At 33.8% G+C, this 23766-nt stretch overlaps 1 protein-coding gene across 1 annotated transcript in view; it reads right to left on the reverse strand.

Moving 5' to 3' along the window:
* Positions 1–23766, reverse strand: part of LOC100463615 (disintegrin and metalloproteinase domain-containing protein 5) — a 137593-nt gene that overhangs the window by 90153 nt on the left and 23674 nt on the right. The window contains exons 8-10 of the mRNA XM_034647778.1: positions 20567–20638; positions 12711–12847; positions 5013–5202 (exon numbers count right to left, since the gene is read on the reverse strand). Coding sequence (XP_034503669.1) covers positions 5013–5202; positions 12711–12847; positions 20567–20638 — 399 coding nt within the window. The remainder of the gene's footprint in view (positions 1–5012; positions 5203–12710; positions 12848–20566; positions 20639–23766) is intronic.

Genomic DNA, 23766 nt, shown 5'->3' on the forward strand with positions numbered 1-23766 from the left:
GCCATTTAGAAGTGGTAGTTTAATTTCCAAATATTTGGGGGGTTTTCAAGATATTTTATTATTCCTGGTTTCTAATTTAATTTTCTTTTTTTTTAAATGATTTTTTAAATATTATGTCACTCACCATACAGTACATCCCCGGATTCCGATGTAAAGCTCGATGATTCATTAGTTGCGTACAACACCCGCAGCACCATGCAATACGTGCCCTCCTTACTACCCATCACTGCTCTATCCCATTCCCCCATCCCCCTCCCCTCTGAGGCCCCCAGTTTGTTTCTCATAGTCCATAGTCTATCATGTTTCATTCCCCCTTCTGATTACCCCCCTCTTTCTTTATCCTTCTTCCCCTACCGATCGTCCTAGTTCTTATGTTCCATAGATGAGAGAAATCATATGATAGTTGTCTTTCTCTGCTTGACTTATTTCACTTAGCATTATCTCCTCCAGTGCCGTCCATGTTGCAGCAAATGTTGAGAATTCGTTCTTTCTGATAGCTGAGTAATATTCCATTGTATATATGGACCACAACTTCTTAATCCAGTCATCTGTAGAAGGGCATCTTGGCTCCTTCCACTATTTAGCTATTGTGGACATTGCTGCTATGAACATTGGGGTGCATATGGCCCTTCTCTTCATTGCATCTGTATCTTTGGGGTAAACACCGAGTAGTGCAATGGCTGGATCATAGGATAGCTCAATTTTTAACTTTTTAAGGGAATTCCACACTGTTTTCCAGAGTGGCTGTACCAACTTGCATTCCCACCAACAATGTAGGAGGGATCCCCTTTCTCCACATCCTCTCCAACAATTGTTGTTTCTTGCCTTGTCTATTTTTGCCATTCTAACTGGCGTAAGGTGGTATCTCAGTGTGGTTTTGATTTGAATTTCCCTGACGGCTAATGATTTTGAACATTTTTTCATGTGTCTGTTAGCCATTTGTATGTCTTCCTTGGAAAAGTGTCTGTTCATATCTTCTGCCCATTTTTTGATTTGTTTATTTGTTTCTCATGTATTGAGTTTGAGAAGTTCTTTGTAGATCTTGGATACCAGTCTAATTTAATTTTCAACACAAAATAAATATGTTTAGATTTATTTCATGCCTCAAATATTCTATCCTGATGAATATTCCAAGTTCCCTTGAAAGGAATTTTTATATTTAAGCTATTAAATATAGTGGCTTATAAATATCATTATTTTAAGGTGATTGGTAGTATTGTTCAGGTCTTCTATATCCTTACCGATTTTTTTGTCTAGTTGTTCTATCAGTTAGTGATAGATGTGGAATAAATCTCCAAATATGATAGGTTTGTCAGTTTCTCTCTTTAGTTCTGCCAGTGATCTCTTCCTAAAATTTGAATATTTAATGTGTGTGTGTATATATGTAAATATATTTTTATAAATGTTTACATATTTATTATTGTTATATCCTCCTTATATTTTTATCCTTTTTTTCATTTTGAAGCATTACTCTATTTTTATTTTATATATTAATGTAGTCACTATAGCTCTCTTGTATTTACTCTTTGCTTTTTATATCCTCTTCCATTCTATTATTTTCTGTGATACAGATTATTGGGGTTAAAATGTATCTCTTATTGATAGCCTGTGATTATTTCTCGATTTTTATCTAGTGTGAAACCTTTGCCTTTTGATTAGAGAGTGGGGCCTATTTTCATTTAATGTAATTGTTAACATGCATGTATTTCAATTTGTTATTTTGCTGTTTCTATTTATCTCATCTTGTTTCTGTTCCTCAATTCTTCCCCTCTTGTCTTATTTTGTGTTGAAGAAGTATGTTTATAAATCCTTTATTGGCTTTTTTAGCTATATCTCTGCATAATTTTTCAATATTTGCTCCAGGGTTTACAGTAAGTGTCTTTTAAATACTATAAGCTACTTAAAGTTAATGGTGATTTTCTTCAGGTAAATTATAGAAACCTTGCAAGCTTATTTCAATGTACCCTTCCATAGTGATGTTATTATTATTGTATAGATGTAGATATGTAGATATACACACACACATACACATAAGTGTGTATATGTGCATATGTATGTATATTTGTGTTTATACGCATTTACACATAAACACATACATACCCATACATATATGTGTATATGTGTACATAAATAAATACACATGTAAATACATATTTACATGCACATGTGTATTATGTACATATGAATGCATAGTGAATAAGTATATGTATTTACATATCTGTGCATATATACAATGTAGTTAGTAAAATTAAGAGCAGAAAAGAAAAAGCATACATATAATTTTTTATATTCACCCACATATTTACCAATTCCTGTGTTCATCCTCTTGTAGCTCAGACTGACGATCTACTGCATTGGCCCTTCTGCATAAAATATTTTAAATTCTTAGAATTTTCTGTAGTGCAAGCTTACTGTGACATATTGTCTCAGCTTTTGCTTAACTGAGAATAACTTTATTTGCTTCCATTCCAAAGAATAATATCTTTGAGTATAGATGCCTTGGTTCTTGACTTTTTTTTCTTTCAGCACTTTTAGTTTGTTTTTACAAAGTCTACGGACCTCCATTACTGGTTATAAGAAGTCACTATATTTGGTATTATTGTATCCTGTACCTAATGTGTCTTTTTTTCAGACTAAATTAAGTTTTCTTTCTGTCTTGGGACTTTGGGGGGTTTTATTAATCTGTGTATAGAAGTGGGGTTTTTTGTGTCTATCTGCTTATAGTTTTTGGTTTCTATCTACTTACAGTTATAATGCTGAGCATCTTGGTAAATGTTTTCCTTCAAATTTGGAAAATAATCAGCATTATTCCTGCAGATTTTTTTTCTGCCACCTACTTTCTCTTTTCTTTATCTTAAAATCCAGTTACACCTACACTGGGTACTTAATATTTCCTTTCAGGTGTCTAATGTTTTGTTATTTTTCTTCAACTCTTTTTCTCTCTGTTCCATAGATTATATGTTCTTATTGTTCTATTGGTCAAGTTCATTGATTCTTCTGCTTTGGTCAAGTTCATTGATTCTTCTGCTTTTGTTTTATTTCATTTATTGTATTTTCCACTTCTAGACTTTAAATTAATATTTTTTATAGTTAACACATTTCTGTTGAAATTCTCTAGCTGCTCACTCACTAAGATAATTTTTCCTTAAATTATTTGAGCATAATTTCCTTTAATGCTGCTAATATATTCAAAATAATTACTGTGAAGTCTTTTTCTGTTAAATACATTATCTTGGACTTTTCAGAGTCAGTTTCCCTTAACTGCATATCTTCCTAAATATGGTTAACATTCTCCTAATTCTCTGAATGTCTAGTAAATTTTTGGTTAATAAGTTAAACATTATAGATAGAATGATATAATGCCTGTATTCAGCTGTCCTCTGGATGTTTTTTGTTTTGTTTTGTTTTGTTTTTTGTTTTTGCCAAGTAGGGTGTTAAGTAACCTGGGAACAAACAGTAAGCTTTTTCTCCCCTACAAGTGCCACAGCTATCTCTGCTCAACTCATATGGCTTCCAACTGCTGAATTTTTAGCCTGATTCCCTGATGTGACATTCAGCCAAGGACTTAGGTAGAAATAGCACTTAGAGTACAAACTATCTGTAATTTCCTTGTTTCTTAAGATTCCTCTTTAATTTCCAGTTGCAGTCCCAGTCTCAAACTCACTGGGCTCACCTGGTGCACCTGTGTGTTTCAAGGGTCTCACCCTGCATTTTTTGTACCATGGGGTATTTCTGGGCCACACATATTTTAGCAGTCAGCCAAATATGTGTGAAGTTAATCATCAGATTTTAGGTTTTACCACGTTCACAATTCTCTCCCTTTCAGGGTTTTCCTCTTAAATTTTCAGTGGTTCCTATCTCTGAAATCTGTTCTCTCTCATACTGAATCAGTAGAGCTGCAATTTTCCACAGCTATTTAATTCTGCCACAGCTGCGGAGGCAGAGGAGCGCTCTTAGGCTAGAAAGACATACACTCACAATCCTTATTAATCCCAGCTGCAGTTTTTTCAATTGTAAACTCCCCTCTGGCTTCTTCTTTTAAATGTGTTCCAGGGCCATGTAATTCATATATATATAGGAATATATACATAGTTATAATACATAATACATCAATATATAATGTATTGTATATCTTTATATATTATTTATTCTAAGAATAAATATTAATATTTTATATCTTAATATAAGAATATATATTAATATTTTTAGTAATGTTTCATATTTTATAATGGCTATCTCTGAGAGTTTTCATATGACTATTTTACTTTATTGTCAATACTTCCTCTCTCACCTTTCATCTTTCAGTTTGATCTTTGTTCTACATTTTTATATTTTCTACAGGTGATGGATTTTTTTAAAAAGTACTTTTAATTGGCATCACCTGTCAATAGAAAGCTTTTTGCTTTATATAGCAAACAATACATTTTACTATTTCGCTGGTAACAGTTTATTGCCTTTAGATTTTCCTGTTTTTGTTACTGCTTTTTTTTTTTTAAGATTTTATTTATTTGACAGAGAGAGAGACAGCCAGTGAGAGAGGGAACACAAGCATGGGGAATGGGAGAGTAAGAAGCAGGCTCCCAGCAGAGGAGCCTGATGTGGGGCTCAATTCCAGGACTCTGCGATCACGCCCTGAGCCGAAGGCAGGCACTTAACGACTGAGCCACCCAGGCGCCCCTGTTACTGCTTGTTTTTAAAGATATATTTCTTCAACTCTTTAGACAACCTTTGTGGTAACTGACAGTTTGGAATTGACAGTTACACTAAAGAATGTCAGAAGGCAATCTATGAAGGTAAACGTTATCCAAAAGGCTTCTGCTGTCCACTTCAAAAATTAGCAAAATGAGGAAATTTGAAGGCTTCCATCTTCCCCAAAGGTTTTTTTCAAATTTATTTTTCTAAAAGACAAGGTCTTCGTCTTCTTTTTTACCTATTATATACATATATACACATTTTTTACCTATATACACATATATAGGAAATTTTTAAAAATTGAAAAAATTTCTACTAACCTTTACAGTGCCACAATCACACTCTTCGCCTATTTCCAATTTTCCATTGCCACATACCCTCCTCTGTCCTTGTTTATAAACTGGGATTTCAGGAAGGATGTTCTGAAGACATTCAAAGCCAGAATGTGAAGCTAAGTATTTAAAGTCATCCAAAGTACAGGTGCTAAACTCCTTTACACCCCCAGACTGCCTAAAATATTTTTTAAAAAAATGGATATGACAAAAATTATTGCATTATGGAAAAAATAAACACATTTAAAAAATATTTATTGCATTTAAAACATACTGTTTTACCATACTTTTTAAATTTCACCAATTTTTGTAATAAAAAAATCCAAAATCTTTTTATTGCATTTCATCCTGTTTTAAACAAGACCTATTATTTTTCTATCTTGTGAACTTTATTTAATCTTTAAACATTAAGAACTGTGTTCATTTTATTTACTTTCCCCATGTCAAACAATTGAATTTTAAGTTTTAAGCCTCAGTATTTAACACATTTTTTATTTTTTTAATATAATAAAATTCTTTTAATGACAATGTAAACATGTTTGTATTAATTTTAATAGTACATTTTAGAGCTTTTGCTCAACATAATTGAATGTTTGAAATAAAAACCTGCTGTTTGACACTGAAGAGATACAAACAATTATAAGAGAACATTATGAGCAATTATATGCCAAGAAATTAGGCAGTATGGAAGAAATGGATACATTCTTAGAAATATATAAACTACCAAAACTGAAAAAGGAAGAAATAGAAAACCTGAACAGATCAATAACCAGCAAAGAAATAGTAATCAAAGGATAAAATGAAATAGTGAGAAAATACACTGAGCTGATTTGGTCACTGTTTGCAACATATTTACTGAGCATTCTTTTAGGTAACAGGTATGTAGTAAAAGTAGACCAACGGCCTGTTAGGGGCAAAAAGCATGAACATCAGGAAAAAAAATTTATGAAACAAGTGGAATGGTGAAACGATGGAAAAAACCAACATAATATACAAGGGAATAAAAGATACTACTTCGGAAGATAAGACATTTATTAAAGAAAAAAACTATAGTTAGCATCATACTTATGATGAAAAACTGAATGCTTTTCCCTTAAGATTGGGAACAAAGCAAAGATATCCACTCTCACCACATCAGTAGAGCTTGACTGAAATTATTTCAAATTCAATTAGCAAGAAAAAGGTATTACATACAAATAGATGAAAAGGAAAAAATAAAAGTGTTCTTCATGGATGACAAAATTTTGCTTACAGAAATTTTTAAAGAATCAACAAATAAAATCTGAAAATTCTAATGAGTTCAGCAAGTTTGTACCACACAAACTCAATATACAAAAATGAATTATATTTTCATGAACTATGAATTATGCTTTTATGTATTTTTAACCAGTCCATTTTCTAATTTTAAAGTTCTTTTTTCAAAGAGAGAGAAAGCAGGGGAAGGGCAAAGGGAGAAGGAGAGAGGATCATTTTTTTAATATGATTTTTTTAATTTAAATTCAAGTTACTTAACATGCAATGTGTTGTTTCAGGGATAGAATTTAATAATTCATTAGTTGCATATAACACCTAGTGCTCATTCCATCAAGCGTCCTCCTTAATGTCCATCAACCAGTTACCCCATCTTCCCACCCACTGCCCCTCCAGCAACCCTGTTTGTTTTCTACAGATAAGTCTTTTATGGTTTGCCTCTCTTTTTTATCTTATTTTATTTTTCCTTTCCTTTCCCTATGTTCATCTGTTTTGTTTCTTATATTCTACATCTGAGTGAAATCATATGATATTTGTCTTTCTCTGACTAATGTATTTCACTTAGCCTAATACCCTCTAGTTCCATCCATGTCCTTGAAAATGGCAAGATCATTCTTTTTGATGGCTGAGTAATATTACATATATATGTCACATCTTCTTTATTCACTCATTGATGGACATCTGAGCTCTTTCCATATTCTGGCTATTGTGGACATTGATGCTATAAACATTTGGGTGCATATGCCCCTTCAAATCACTATTTTAATATCCTTTTGATAAATACCTAGTAGTGCAATTGCTGGGTAGTTCTAGTTTTAATTTTTTGAGAAACTTCCATACTGCCTTCCCGAGTGGCTGCACCAATTTGCATTTCCACCAACAGTGTAAGAGGGTTCTCCTTTCCCTGCATCCCCACCATCTGTTGTTTCCTGACTTGTTAATTTTAGCCATTCTGACAGGTTTGAGGTGGCATCTTGTTGTGGTTTTGGTTTGTATTTCCCTGATGTTGAGTGAGATTGAGCTTTTTTCATGTCTGTTGGTCATTTGTATGTCTTCTTTGGAGAAATGCCTGTTCATATACCTTCTGCCCATTTCTTGACTGGATTTTTTGGTTTTGGGGTGTTAAGTTCCTTATATGCTTTGGATACTAGCCCTTTAACTTATAAGACACTTGCAAATATCTTCTCCTATTCCATAGGCTGCCTTTTAGCTTTGTCTACTGTTTCCTTCGCTGTGCAGAAGATTTTTATCTTGATGAAGTCCCAATAGTTCAATTTTGCTCTTATTTACCTTGCCTTTGGAGACGTGTCTAGCAAGAAATTGTTGCAGCCAAGGTCAAAGAGGTTGCTGTGAGTGTTGTCCTCTAAGATCTTGATATATTCTTGTCTCACATTTAGATCTTTCACCCATTTTGAGTCTATTTTTTTCTATGATGTAAGAAAATGGTCCAGTTTCATTCTTCTGCATGTGGCTGTCCAATTTTTCCAACACCGTTTGTTGAAGAGACTGTCTTCTTTCCATTGGATATTTTTTCCTGCTTTGTCGAAGACAAGTTGACCATTGAGTTGAGGGTCTATTTCCGGGTTCTCTGTTCTGTTCCATTGATCTACGTGTCTGTTTTGTGCCAGTATCATACTGTCTTGATGATTACAGCTTTGTAATACAGCTTGAAGTCTGGAATTGTCATACCTCCAGCTGTGCTTTTCTTTTTCAACATTACTTTGGCTGTTCAGGGTCTTTTCTGGTTGTATACAAATTTTAGGATTGTTTGTTCCAGCTCTGTGAAAAATGCTGGTTTTACTTTGAAAGAGATTGCATTGAATATGTAGATTGCTTTGGGTAGTATAGACATTTTAACAATATTTTTTCTTCCAATCCATGAGCATGGAATGTTTTTCCATTTCTTTGTGTCTTCTTCAATTTCTTTCATAAGCGTTTTATAGCTTACAGAGTACAGATCCTTTACCTCTTTGGTTAGGTTTCTTCCTAGATATCTTATGGTTTTTGGTGCAATTGTAAATGGGATCAATTCCTTGATTTCTCATTCTTCTTCCTTATTCTTAGTGTATTGAAATGCAAATAATTTCTGTGCATTAATTTTGTATCCTGCCACATTGCTGAATTCCTGTATGAGTCCTACCAATTTCTGGGTGGAGTCTTTCTGGTTTTACAGGGTTCATTATGATATGTCATCCTATTGACCTGTGTTTGTTTTTTGTTTTTTTGTTTTTTGTGTTTTTTGGGTTTTTTTGAGAGGAGTTCTCTGTGAGTCTTAGACTTGAATGCCTGTTTCCTTCCCCAGATTAGGGAAGTTCTCAATTATAACTTGTTCAAAGAAATCTACCCCTTTTCCCTGCTCTTCTTTTGGTACTCAAATAGTATGGATATAATTTCCCTTTATGGAATTGCTGAGTTCCCTAAGTCTACCTTCATGACCTAATAGTTTTCTCTCCCTCTTCTTTTCAGCTTCCTTATTTTCCATAATTTTATACTGATTCTCTCTTCTGCTTCATCCATCCTTGTGTTTATGGCTTCCACTTGGAACTTCATCTTGGTTATAGCATTTTTAATTTTGGCCTTTCTAGATTTTTCTTTAATCTCTATAGTAAGGGATTTTATAGTGTTTTCCATAATTTTTTCAAGCCCAGCTAGTATCCTTATAACTGCTCTTTTAAATTCTAGTTCAAACATCTTATATCTGTATTGATTAAATCCCTGTCCATGAGTTTTACCTCATGTTCTTTCTTTTGGAGTGAATTCCTCCATCTCATCATCTTGCCCAGAAAAGAAAAAAGAGAGAGAGAGAGAGAGAGAGAGAGAGAAAGAACAAACAGCAACAACAAAGTAAAACAAAGAAAAAGAAAAAAAAAAAACAAACAAGAAAACCAAACCAAACCAAAACAAAACAAACTAGATACTGGGTGTGTTTTGGTCTGCTTGTTAAACAGTCTATGTCCCCCCCAAAAAAATGAAATTAAATTAAAATAAAGAAAAATTTACATATATATATATACACACACACATATATATGTAAAAATAAAAATTAAAAAATAAAAGATTTAAAAAGAAGAAGATGATGATGATGATAAAGGAAGCTACATCCTAATTCCGCTAGAGCTAAAGCATGCAGCACTCTGTGATTAAAAATCTTGGTGCAAGCTACTTGTTTGTGCTGGTCTTCTGGAGGAAAGGACTGCTGTGCTGATTCTCAGGCTGACTTGTTTCTGTGGGAATGTGTCCCCAGGGCACAAGGAGGCTGCAGAGGTAGGTGTACATGGTCATGGCTTTCACTAGGTGGTGCTGTTTTATTCCCTGAAGGCTTTCAGCACTGATTATGAGGATGAAAATTGCTGTGTCCTGTTCTCTAGCATCTGAGCTGAACGTTCGCACCCCCTACTCTTCAGTGAACCCTGAAAGAAGAGTAATCAGTCACCCTACTTGTGTCCTCTGTTTCTATCTGAACCCTATGTTCATCCTGCCCATGTCTGAGCCGTTTTATCTCAGGCAAGCAATCAAGTTTCAAAACTCCAAATTTCAGGGACTCCTGTGGTGGGGACCTGCACTGTTCCTCCTGGGGAGGGTCTCACCATACTTGCTGGCCAGTCCCAGGAAAGTGGTCATGTGACTATAAGGTAGTTCAGTTTAGAGCAGAAAGTCAGCAGAAAGACCAACTGCTCTCCTGGTTTCCTGGCTCGCATGCCTGGAAACAGCATATCACCTAGGCACCGCCATTCTTCCTGTGACCCAGGGGATCCTCAAACCACGCTGTCACTCCTGGGATTCCACCCCTCTTCTCAACCTGAGCACCTTTAAGCCAGGTATATTCCAGATAGTAGCAAACTTCCAAAGGTTCAGGTTTTGTGCTCTGCAGCTTCTAATAGCTTGAACTAGCAGGCATAAGCAGGCTCCTTCCCCACTGCTGGATCCACAGCTATATCTACCCCAAGTGAACTTACACACCTCCTACCTTCCAAAATGTGGTCACTTTTCTACTTGTAGACTTGCAGATTTTTTTTCTCTCAGAACTCCAATTGATTTCTTGGGTGTTCAGAATGATTTGATAACTATATAGCTGTTTTTGCGGGACGAGACAATCTCAGGGTCCCCCTACTCCTCTATCATTTTAACTCCTCCCCCCCAACACACACACCCTGACCCCTTTCTCAGAGAGAGAGAATCTTAAGAGGCTCCACACCCAATGTGGAATAGGACCGGGGTCAATCTCATAATCCTGAGATCATGACCTGAGTCAAAATCAAGAGTCAGATGCTTAACCAACCAAGCCATACAGACGTCCCTTAATTTTTAAATTCTTGATATTACAGAACTAAACTGAAATTTATTAACACTCCACTCTCATATTTCTTATCAACAAACAAATAAAATTCATGAGCCAAAAACTCAAAACAAAACTAAAACAAGGAAAAGCTTATAAAACTAAATATGGACCCCAGTATCAACAACGGAGCAGAGAATGTGATTTTTAAATCTTAGTGGATGATAAAGTTGTGTAGAAACTAAACACTTACAAATTATTTAAAGATGGAACCCCTGGCCAGAAAGTACACAGTTGTATCACAGGAAAACAGCAGAAAAGGGTTGTAAATTATCCTATACTGTTCTAGCTGCACCTCATGTCCTTCTCAGAGGAAACCCCATATTGATTAGGTATTGGGCCAGACTAATACTGACCAGGGAACCCAGTAATAGTAAGCTGCCTACCAGAAAAGACTTCCAGTGGATTGGCAGTACATAAAATGAACTAACTAGCAATGAAAAATCTGAAAATGAAGTTAAGAAAACAATGCTATTCATAATAGTAAAAAAAATATTTAAGGATAAATTTAACAAAACAAGTACAAGAAATGTAAAGTGTAAAAAACAATACCTTGCTGAGAAAAACTAAAGAAGACCCAAATTAATAAAGACATCTATCATATTCAAGGATCAAAAAACTTGACATTGTTAAGATGACAATTCTCCCATTATTGGCCTATGCAATTAAACAATGGAATACTTACCTAAATCTTAGCAGGAATTTTCATAAAAATCAGAAAGCTGATAATAAAATTATATGAAAATGCAAAAGACCTAGAATAGCCAAAACAATTTTTGAAAAGACGAAAAAAACGTGAGGACTTACAGTACTTGATTTCAAAATGCAGTATAAAGTTACAGTAATAAAAACTGTATACTTTCCCATAAGGGTAGACATACAGATTAAGGATATAAAATAGAGATTCCAATAAAAGATCCATACATTTATGGTCAATTGATTTTGACAAAGTTGCCAAGGCAATTAAGTGGTGGAAAGAATGGTCTTTTCAAAAAGTGGCATTGAAATAACTGGAAATCTACATAGCAAAAATAAAAATGAACTTAAACACATATACAATAATTAACTCACAATATATCATAAAACTGAATATAAGAGCTATAAAACCATGATACACAAAAATTGATAAATTTACTTCATCAAAATTAAAACTTTTTCTCATAAAAAGCACTATAAGGAAGAAATACTTGAAAATCATGTATCTGGTAAAGAATTCATAGCCAGAATATATAAACAATTCTTACAACTCAATAAAAGTGTGAAAATCTCTATTTTCATCTTTTAAAATGGACAAAATTTTCGAATAGGGTATTCCTCAAAGAAGATATACAAAGCTATTAAGGTGAAAATATATTCAACACCATTCAATATCATTAGCTTAGAGGGAAATGCAGATTAAAACCAGTATAAGGTAATACTACATACCAACTATAATGATTCAAATTGAACATACTGAGCACACCAAGTCTTGGTGTGGATAACCAGGACTGGCCACATAATTTGTGGGAACCCAAGCAAAATGGAAAAAAGCAGGGAAAATGTGTTACTAATGGCACTAAAATTAAAAGTTTTTTCCTTTCTTCACCAGTCTCTCTCTCAATGGGTTATGGTGTTATTTATTTACAACTTAATGTCTTTCTAAATAAAAAATTCTTAATTATTAATATGAATTATACTGTTCATCCTTATATTGTACAATGCCTGTTTCAAATGCAAATATCAAAGCATTTAGCTTTATGCTAAGTCACTGAAATTACACAAGGCATATGGCTTTTCCCCTAGAGGGTGCTTTCAGTCTGGCCAGGGGAGAAAAATAGAAGCCAGACTCCAGAATGCAGGAAGGAGGAAGAAAGTTTCACCAGGCATGGAGAGGCTTGGGAGAGTGTCGGGCCTATTTTGGTGTATGTTCCATTGTACTTGAAAAGAATATATTTTGTAGTTGTTGGGTATAGAGTTTTATAACTGTTAATTAATTCTGTTTGGTTAATAGAAGCATAAAAGCTCCTAACAAAAAAAAACAAAACAAAACAAAAAACAAACAAAAACCAACCAAAAAAACCTCTTTAAAGGAATATGTACAATAAATAAAATTATCTTACACTGCTTTAGGTGACATTGTGCAAACATCTCTGGAACAATAGCAAGAGTCAGGGTCATCATAACTCAATCCCAGATTAAAGCCAAGCAACTGCACAATACCTACAGTGTATGACTCCAAGGATAAACCCTCTGGATACTAAATATAAGAAAGAAGAAAAGAGTTAGCAAATTTACTATAATAAAAAATTAGTGTATACTATGCTAAATAATATTATAATAAAAAACTAGTACATAAAACTCATTTTTAAAATCAATGCATCCAAGATGCCGATGTGGATGCAACTGTAGGAACGGTATATAAGCAGGTGGATCGTAGACTATTAAACATGGATGAGTGAACACAATAGTTTAGTTTCGAAATACTAATACTTAATGACAATACCAGCTACCTTAGCTAATCTAATAGAGTCTCAAACACCATACTGTATTCCTTCTTTGAGTTATTTTAAACAAAATGACTTCAATCTTTTATTTTAATAGTCAGTTTTACATTCTCTTTCTAGCAGGCAGCCTCTAACATGGGTCCCAATGATATCTGCCTCCTGGCATTCATGTCCTTGTGTATTCCTACTCCGTTGTATATAGGATGAACTTATTGACTCCCTTCTAATTAACTAAATGTAGCAGAACAGATAGGCATCATTTCTAAGATAGATTATAAAAAGACTGAATTCTTGGTTTCCTGTGGGATGTGGTAGAAGAAAAAAAATTAAAGGAAAAAATAAAAGACTGACTTCTTGGATTCTAAGTCTCACTCAATCTCTCTAGGCGAAGCCAGCTATGACATTATGAAGTAGACCTGTAGAGAGGCCTACATGCATGAGTTTGGAAACAGATTTTATGAGGTCGGCCACAGCCAAATGACTAAGTCTGGAAGCAAATCCTCTCCATGTTGAACCCCGAGATAACTACAGCCTTACTTGACACTTTGACTTCACCCACCTAGATTCCTGACCCACAGAACTGTATTGTTTTAATCTGCTAAGTTTTGGTATAACTGGTTACATAGCAATAGGAAATTAATAATCCTCAATAGGTATTACTGTTCTCCTTTAGATCATTTCCAATTTCTACACAAAGATGTGTAAAGAAGCTTCATTCATAATTCCCAAAACTTGCAAGCAACCATGCTGTCCTTCAGTGGGTGAACAGATAAATAAACTGTGGCACATTTCAGACAATAGAATATTATTCAGCACTAAAAAGAAATTAGCTATCAAATCATGAAAAGAAATGGAGAAAGCTTGAGTGCATATACTAAGTGAAAAGGGCAAGGCTACGTACTATACGATTCCAACTACATGAGATTCCAGAAAAAAACAAAATTGTGGAGACAATAAAAAGGTCCATGGCTGCAGGCAGGGAGGGGAGAAATTAATAGGCATAACACAGAGGATTTTTAGGACAGTGAAAACACTTCATATAATAATACCATGATGATGTTTACCTATCATCTTTTGTCCAAGCTCATGTACAACACCAAGATTGAACCTTAAGGTAAATTATGGACTTTGGGTGATTTTGATTGGTCAATGTAGGCTCATCTTTACTAAAACATATACCATTCTGGTGAGGGATGTGAATAATGGGGGAGGCTGTGCATGTGTGGGGGTAGGTAGTATATGGGTAATCTGTGTACTTTCCCCTCAGTTTTGTGGTGAACCTAAAACTGTTCTTAAAAAATAGTCTTAAAAAAAGTGATAGGTTCCTGATGACCCAGGCTACAGCACTGTAAGCCCGTGGCAAGTAAAGAACAGTTCAGAGAAGGTATCCATCATCCGTGATATGTCTTGCCTTCATGTACATAAAGACTCATTATATATGAGGTGCTTTAATTTAGTTATGCACTGGGCTACAAGGATTCCTTATACTTCTACCTATGTTTCTCCCTTTTACTCTCATACTATACTAACCTCTATGCTGTTTCGCACAACTTATGCCCTACTCTGTAAAAGTCTCCACTTTTATTACTCCTAAAATTTCGTAATATGAATCAAATTGAATTAATGGGTTAATTGTATTAATGATGCCTTTGATTTTCTGTATTGTGATGTTTTGATATCTGGGGCCTTTCCAATGCTAGACTGTCCCTCCCAGAGTTACCCAATTGAGATAGTAAACAACTTACCTGAAAGTGTGCCTTTCATATACAAACAAATCAACTTAGAGACCACGCACCATGCCATACCACCCCTTTATCAGGCTCACATACTCTAGGCCACTCTTCACCTGCCAAAATCATATCAGAGACAGGTACCAGAAAACTAGGTACAGCCTCTATGCAAAAAGCCCACTGAAGTTAGTCATACTAGTCAATCCTAAGACTGTTTACTTTGCCTTACCCGTTCTTCCCTAAAGAAACAACAGAGGCTCTTGTCCACGTTTCCCCCGTGTTCCCTATGCTGCCTGAACAACCCTCACACGGCCACTCATATGGCCCCTGCATGGCATGCCTTCTGTTTCTAGGGAACTGTAAGTTAAACTTCTTCCTGCATGACTGTCATTACCATGTCTGTATGTCTTCCAATTCCTGATGAGAATAAACAAGATTAGTTCTACTCTATTCAGTTAGTCTAGTCTAGTTAATTCAAACTAGACTAAAACCAAATTAGTTGTAGATGTACACTATAAACTCTAGGAACAATTAAAACCACAGAAGGCAAAAAAAGAGAGGGGAAGATTTAAAAAAGAAACAAGTGGGGCGCCTGGGTGGCACAGCGGTTAAGCGTCTGCCTTCGGCTCAGGGTGTGATCCCGGCGTTATGGGATCGAGCCCCACATCAGGCTCCTCTGCTATGAGCCTGCTTCTTCCTCTCCCACTCCCCCTGCTTGTGTTCCCTCTCTCGCATCTGTCTCTCTCTCTGTCAAATAAATAAATAAAATCTTTAAAAAAAAAATAAATAAAAAAATAAATAAAAATAAAAATAAAAATAAAAAAGAAACAAGAAACTAGGGACAAAGAATAGAAAATAGACAAAATTCAACATCCATTTATGATTAAAATCTCTCAACAAAGTGGGTATAGAGGGAACATACCTTATTAATAAAGATCATATTTGACAAGCCCACAGTTATCATACTCAAAGATGAAAACCTGAGAACTTTTCCTCTAAGATTACAAAAAAGACAAGGATCCCATTCCTGCTACTTTTATTTAACATAGTATTGGAAACAAGCAAATAATGAAACTGGACCCCTATTTCACACCACTTAACAAAAATTAACTCAAAATGAACTAAACATTTAAATGTAAGAAATGATATCATAAAACTTAGAAGAAAACATGGTGAAAAAAATCTCCTTGACACTAGTCTTGGTAATGATTTTATGGATATGACAACAAAACCACAAACAACAAAAGCTTCATTAATATAAAAGTTTCTGTACAGCAAAAGAACCAATCAATAAAATGAAAAGGCAACCTAGAGATTAGGGAAAAAAATACTTTCAAACTATAGATCTGATAAGGGTTTAATATGCAAAAAACATTAGAAACTCTTACAACTCACTACCAAAACCCAAGTAAGAATTCTCAATATATTAGGAACTCACAAGAAATGGTCAAAGGGGGTGCCTGGGTGGCTTAATCGGTTGGGCATCCAACTCCTGATTTTGGCTCAGGTCATGATTTCAGGGTTGTGAGATCGTCCCATGTTGTGTTCTGTGCTCAGCATGGAGCCTGCTTGTCCCTTTCCCTCTGCTCCTCCCCACCCCTCTCTCTCAAATAAATAAATAAAACCTTAAAAAAAAAAAAAAGACAGAGAGAGAGAAACGGTCAAAGGACCTGAACAGAGATTTCTCCAAAGAGGATATCAGATGGACAACAGGTATATGGAAAGATACAAGCTCAGCACCACTAATCATCAGGGAATCACAAGTCAAAACCACAAGAGGTATCACCTCACACTTACTAGAATGACTATGATCAAGAGACAAGAGATAATAAATGCTGGTGGAGAAAATGGAACCCTTGTACACTTCTGTTAAGAATGTAAATTGGTACCACCACTACAGAAAACAGTATGGAGATTCCTGAAAAAATCAAAAATAGAGCTATCATATGAATCATCAGTTTCACTTCTGGGTATATATATCTGGAAAAAAATAAAACCTCTGTCTCATGGAGATATTTGTACCCCACGCTCATTGCAGCCCTATTCACAATAGCGAAGATATGATAACAGCCTAAGTGTCCACTGACAGATGAACGGACAAAGAAATTGTGAGATATATATATATAGGTATATATATTATTCAGTCATAAAAAAGAAGGAAATTCTGCCATTGTGACAACATGGGTGAATGTTGAGGACATTACACCAAGTCAAATAAGTCAGAGAGAGAAGGACAATACTGTATGATCTCACTTATATGTGGAGTCTAGCACAACTCCAAGAAACGGAGAACAGATTGTTGGTTGCTAGGGGTGGGAATGAGTGAAAGTGGTTAAAGGGGACGAACTGCTAGTTCCTGAGGATGCAATGTACTGCGTAATGACTATAGTTAACAATACTGTATTGTATATTTGAAAGTTGCTAAGAGAGTAGATCTCAAGGGTTTTTATCACACACACACACACACACACACACACACACACACACGGCAACTGTGTGAGATGTGTTCACTAACCTAACTGAAAACATTTCACAACATACACATATATCAAATCATTATGCTGTACATCTTGAACAATGTTATATGTCAATTATATCTCCTTAAAGCTGGAAAAAATAATAGATCTCATATATAAATTCAGCAAGGTAATATGTACAAAATAGACCACATATATACATTAGCAGTGAAAAATTGGAAGATGAATTTAAACAATCAATACCAGTTACAACAACATCAGGACATATAAAATAGATATGAATAAGTTTAGCAGGAAATGGGAAAGCTCTACAAAGAATTTTTAAAAGACATCAGTAAATGGAGAGATAAACCATGTTAGTGGACACTGGAAGATCCAATGTTGTTATAACAAATTTCCCCTAATTCATTCATAAATTACATACCATCCCTATCAAAATCTAAGTAAGCCTGTGTGTAAACAGAAAGGCTGATTTTAAAATCTATATGAAAATACAAAGTTATATACAGACAATATAATATTGACAAAGAACAAAGTTGGAGGACTTAATCTTGATTTCATGACACTTAATAAAGCCACAATTCCTAACTTTAATTTTTTTCAATTCTTCACTTAAAAAAAAAACATTTAGAATATTATGATGGGTAGCTATCTTTCTGAAACCTAATCTTCAAACTGTTGTTAGTATAAATAAAAATAATTTATTTTTACATTTATATTTTAATTTTATACTGATATTTTTATAGTGTTCTTGCTTAATTCATATATTTATCTCTTATATTTACAAATTTCTATTATAAAAATTCCAATCAAAATTAGTCTTAAGGATGGCATCAGGAAAACACACATACTAACCACTTATATTCAATAATTCTTATCACCTGATTTATTTGCTTTACACACACACACACACACACAGCATAATCTAAAAATTAGTCCTCAGCAATGAAGCATTGTTTTCAAGAATTAACAGTGATGAAGACCTGGACAATTTCTGATGGACTTTCCTCAAGCTTTGGCTGAGGGAAGACCAAAAGCAGGGACTGATAATAAAAACAAATCTCTATGAAATGTCTGATTGTTCTCTAGCCATGGTAACAACCCCCAGAACTGGTTTTGGATTTATCTAATCAATCAGTATGTAGTTTATAGGAATGATAACAAGTACATCCCAGAACTGATTTTAAATATGTAATCTGTCAATAACAATTTGCTTCATTGTACATGCTACTAAAACATAACCAACTGTATTCCTGGCTCAGCATAAAAGCACAGACTTCTTTTTCTGAAGCACTCTCAAGTTAGTTCCTTCCCATACTTTTTTATACAAATTTTTGCAAAAGGAATATAACTCTGTAGTAGGAGCTCATTCTCATTTTTGCCAGAAAACAGTAATTATGAATATTTAATGGCTGTTTTTTCCTCCAACAGTCTGCTCATCCCAAACATATACTAAAGAATTGAATGCAATAATAAAATAATTACTTTACAATAGAAAAAATAACACTCACATAACAAAAAAAGCACATGAATTTACACCAATTATTCGTGTTGGGAGAAAAGCTAATATGTTTAATAATTAACATTAAAATGACATTAGTTATGTAATTAATATTGAAGCAAGCATGTTACTGTCCAAACAAATATTTTCTTGGGTCAAATATGTTTTTTAAAAACAATATGGCATTATAATCAGTTCAATTTATAATTTTTTTCTTTTTAAGATTTATTTATTTATTTTAGAAAGAGAGAGAGGAGGAGAGGGGCAGAGGGAAAGGGAGAGAAAGAATCTCAAGCAGAGTCCCCTCTGAGAATGGAGCCCAATGCGGTGCTTGATCTCACAACCCTGAGATCATGACCTGAGCTGAAATCAAGAGTTGTACCCTTAATGGACTGAGCCACCCAGGAGCCCCTTAAATGCTCTATTTTTAAAAGCAATTACATACAGTTTAATATTTATGCTCCAAATTAGTAATATAAAAAACCATGAAAGATGAGTAGACTACATAATATATTTATTCATGCTCCACAATATTTAGGAAATTTTGAAACATGAAACAATGAGGAACTGGAAAATAATTACATACCAGAGCGACTCCTGCAGCAAAATTTTCATTACATATTTTTCCGGGAAATGTGGCTCCTAAAAAACTAGGATATTTCTTGAAGCTAAAAAATAATAATTTTCCTCAGAATTGCATGTAAGAGTGATATAATTAATCATTTTCATAGCAACAAACATTATTAAACAACTACTGTGTCCTAAGCCTTATGTTATTCTGAATTAAACTACTTAAATACATTTTTCTCAAACCATCAATGTTAAGAGTATTTCAATATTTTGTAAGTTTTAAATTAAATAAACATTTGGAAATATAATAAGGATAAGGTCCAATAATTTATGCAAAAGTCTATTGCACTAATGTTTACATTTTTATTCTGGTTCCCTGCACATTTATAGCCCTAAAAATTAAATTTTCTTTGACCTCCTTATTCACTTTATTCATTAAAGATGATTAGATTTTTCTATGCATTTGATGCTAGAGCATGTAACAATTCCATGTATTCATGTTATTAAAAAATCAGATGAGAGCAAGTATAACCTTATAAGCCAAAGGACATCAAAGAAATTATATCACTCATAATTAATCTCCCTTAGTTATTTCAGTATTTTTATGTAATTTTATTTTTATCATGTAATTTTATGTCAGTTGATAAAAGTTTTTAAGTATCAACCAACACTTGCTCCTTGAGGACAAGGACTTTTAATTTTCATATTTTTCCCATCCCGTGGTGTCTATCAAATTTAAAGAACACAGTATTTATTCATTAAATACTTATTTTTCATAATTAACATATGAAATCATTTTGGGTTATTCCTTTAATGCTACACAAATATGGAATACTGTACTCACGCAAATAAGTATGCAACCTGATGAGGTCGGAAGATATGTTTGTATTTCCATTCTAAAAATCTAGATAATATATTATTAGGATTCCCTGTAGTAGAGATTCTGTTTTTATTTGACCAAATTTCTATGGAAGATATTACAACAGTCAGTTTTAACTGGGAAAACATCTAAAAAAAATAATAATAATAAATTTTAAACAAATTTGAACATTAAACTTCCACAAAAATACATACAAGATATTTGATTCAGTATTTTGATTATGAGAATTTTAACAGCACAGCAAAATCCTATACACATCAATTCATATTACCTACAGTTTTATAAAATACATAAAATAGTTTTTAAAAACTTACGGTGTTAACAAAGCCAATTATCTGAATAACCTTCTGTGTTACAACCTTTATATCAGAGCCCATGTAATCAAACTGAAAAAGATAAATTATTTTTAGAAACTAGTGGATGTCATCAAGAATATATTACATACCTTTTACATGTACAATGTGCCATATTCTAAAGTAACCACAGGGCTACATTCCAGTTGAAATTCAGGAAATCAATAATGATTATGAATAATGATTTATAAAAATTAATAAACTCAATTTATAACTTAATGTATATAAGAAGTAAATAAAAATATTTAATAACATGATTTTAATGTTTAATGCACTCAACTTGTGGCATTACTTATTGTTTATAAAAATTTAATCGTAAATTTTTTAATGTGGTATTTTAAAATGCACTTATTTCTAAAATAACAACTTATAATCACAAACCAAAACATATAAGCCCAACGAGGGGGGAATTCTTAATGAGAGGTTCACTCTTAAAGTGACTCTGGATACTGCATTTGGTATATTCTTTCATATGACCATGTAACTCATGTTCTAATTTCTTCTTTATTCCAATAAACTTTCTATGTCTAATTGCTTTAAAATGCCAAGACAATGTAAATAACAATGGTGACATCAGGTATGTGAACTTTGCTCTGGATTTTTTCATTGGAAAACCTCAAATATTTCATCATTAAGTGTTGTTCAGTTTAAGATGAGTATTCTAGATTGTGTTGAGAAAAAAATATAAATCTTCTTATTTACCAAAATTTTTTTTAAAAATGGAGTTGAATTTTTATCAATAGCCATTTTGATAGTAATTGACAATAGCTTTTGTCTTTTGACCTATTGATGCAATATGTTTCATTAATACATTACTTAACACTAAACCATCATATTCCTTGATTAAAACATTACATTCTACTAATATACAACCAAAATTAATATAATATTTTGTTTAGAAGTTTATAGCTTTAATATGGACTTGTTCCTCATGTGTTTGTATATGTGTATATACTTTGTCATAACTGAGCAAACGAAAGTTGCTTAGTAAATATTAGAGCACCACTTCAAATTAATTCACATTTTTTTTATAACCTAAAATTGTATTAGTATATGAATTATGTCTTCCAAAACACTTTAAAACTTTTCTTTAAAACTATCTATACCTAACACAGGCAACTGGATCCATTAAAATTCTTTTTTTTTTTTGCAGCTTTTTGTGATATAGTTTATATATAACATTGTGTAAATTTAAGGTATACAACATGATGATTTGACTTAAATTCTTATCTCCTTTGGAGAATTCATTAAATTTGAATTTGTTTGTTTTAATCTCCAAGTTCATAGCTATATCATGTTAATCTTTTCTAACATCATAACATGATCTTGTCCCTTTTGCTTGATTATACTTTCTACACATTTTTTTTCTCAACAACCAGCTCTTAAATTTACTTTATTTTAATGTTTCTGTTTATCAACTTATGCTTTATTAACTACTGCTTGTTCTCACATTCCTCTTGTTTTACAGTTTTAATATTTAGCTTTGATACTATCCTCTGTGGTAGGCATTCTCCCCATTTAGCAATATTCAGCTCTATTCTAGTTCAGGAGCCCTTCTTTTCTCAATATAGGCATGGCCAGTTTATTCACTTTGGACAATGAAATGAGGACAAAGTTATAAATGTCACTTCTGAGAGACAGTATTTCTCTACTGTGGCTCATGCCTGTCTGGTCTGCTCTTCTGTTGGCTTGGAATTTGGGGGAGAAAACCTATCAATATAGAAATACCTAAAATACTAAGCATTTGGAATGCTGAGCCAACACATGGAAGACAGCTGCCTGGAGAGACCCAGAATCATGGCTGACGTCACATGAACAAAAAATTAACTGTATTAGCCATTAAGATTGTTTTTTTCTTTTGGATGTCTGAATAATATTCTATGGTATACATGGTATACATATACCACACCTTCTTCTAGATGTCCATTTATCAGTTGATGGATATTTGGGCTCTTTCCATGGTTTGGCTATTGTTGATAATGCTGCTATAAACATTGCGGTGCAGGTGTCCCTTCAAATCTGTATTTTATAGCTACAGTGTATTTATGCAAAGTGAAATAAGTCAGAGAAAGACAAATACCATATGATCTCACTCATATGTGGAATTAAGAAAGAAAACAGATGAACATATGGGAAGGGGGAAAAGAAAAAAGGAAGCAGGGAAACAATCCATAAGTGACTCTCAATGATGAAGAACAAGGGGCACCTGGGTGGCTCAGTCAGTTAAGTGTCTGCCTTCAGCTCAGGTCACGATCCCTGGGTTCTGGGATTGACCCCGCATCAGGCTCCCTGCTCAGCCTGCTTCTCCCTCTCCCTCTGCCCCTCCTCCCGCTCATGCTGGCTCTCATGCTCTCTCTCTCAGAAAAAAGAAAAAAAATTGATAGAGAACAAACTGCGGGTTGATGGAGGGGGTGGGTGGAGGGTGTGCTAGATGGACCATGGGCACTTGTGATGAGCGCTGGGTGTTACATGTAAATGACGAATTACTGAATTCTACTCTAGAAACCAATATTGCACTGTATGTTAACTAACAAAATTTAAATAATTTTTAAAAATGCAAAGAAAAAGAAAAGGACCACATTAATTACCAAAATCAGGAATGAAAAAGGAGACATTATAGTGATCCAGTAATATTCTATAGCGGGCTTGTACTGGTTCACTACACCTGATTTTTAAATTTTCAATCCAATTTTAAACAACTATTATGAAATTAAATTATATACATTTTCAACTAAGTAAGCTAAATTAAAAGAAAAGGTAATAAATACTTTATAAAAAGATCTTTTTATCATAGTGCAACCCAGCCTGCTATGATTAATACTTATGCTCCAAGTTTTTAGATTATTGTATAGAATTCATTAATTTCTTTTTTTTTTAAGATTTTATTTTTATTTATGCGACAGAGATAGAGACAGCCAGCGAGAGAGGGAACACAAGCAGGGGGAGTGGGAGAGGAAGAAGCAGGCTCATCGTGGAAGAGCCTGATGTGGGGCTCGATCCCATAACGCCGGGATCACGCCCTGAGCCGAAGGCAGACGCTTAACCGCCGTGCCACCCAGGCGCCCCGAGAATTCATTAATTTCTAAATAGCTTGTAATTATAGTTCTGTGTTTCCATTTTGAAAAAGTTATTCATGGTAGTATTTAAAACTTTTCATTCTA

The sequence above is a fragment of the Ailuropoda melanoleuca genome, chromosome 18 (assembly GCF_002007445.2).
Source record: "Ailuropoda melanoleuca isolate Jingjing chromosome 18, ASM200744v2, whole genome shotgun sequence".
Lineage (NCBI taxonomy): Eukaryota > Metazoa > Chordata > Mammalia > Carnivora > Ursidae > Ailuropoda > Ailuropoda melanoleuca.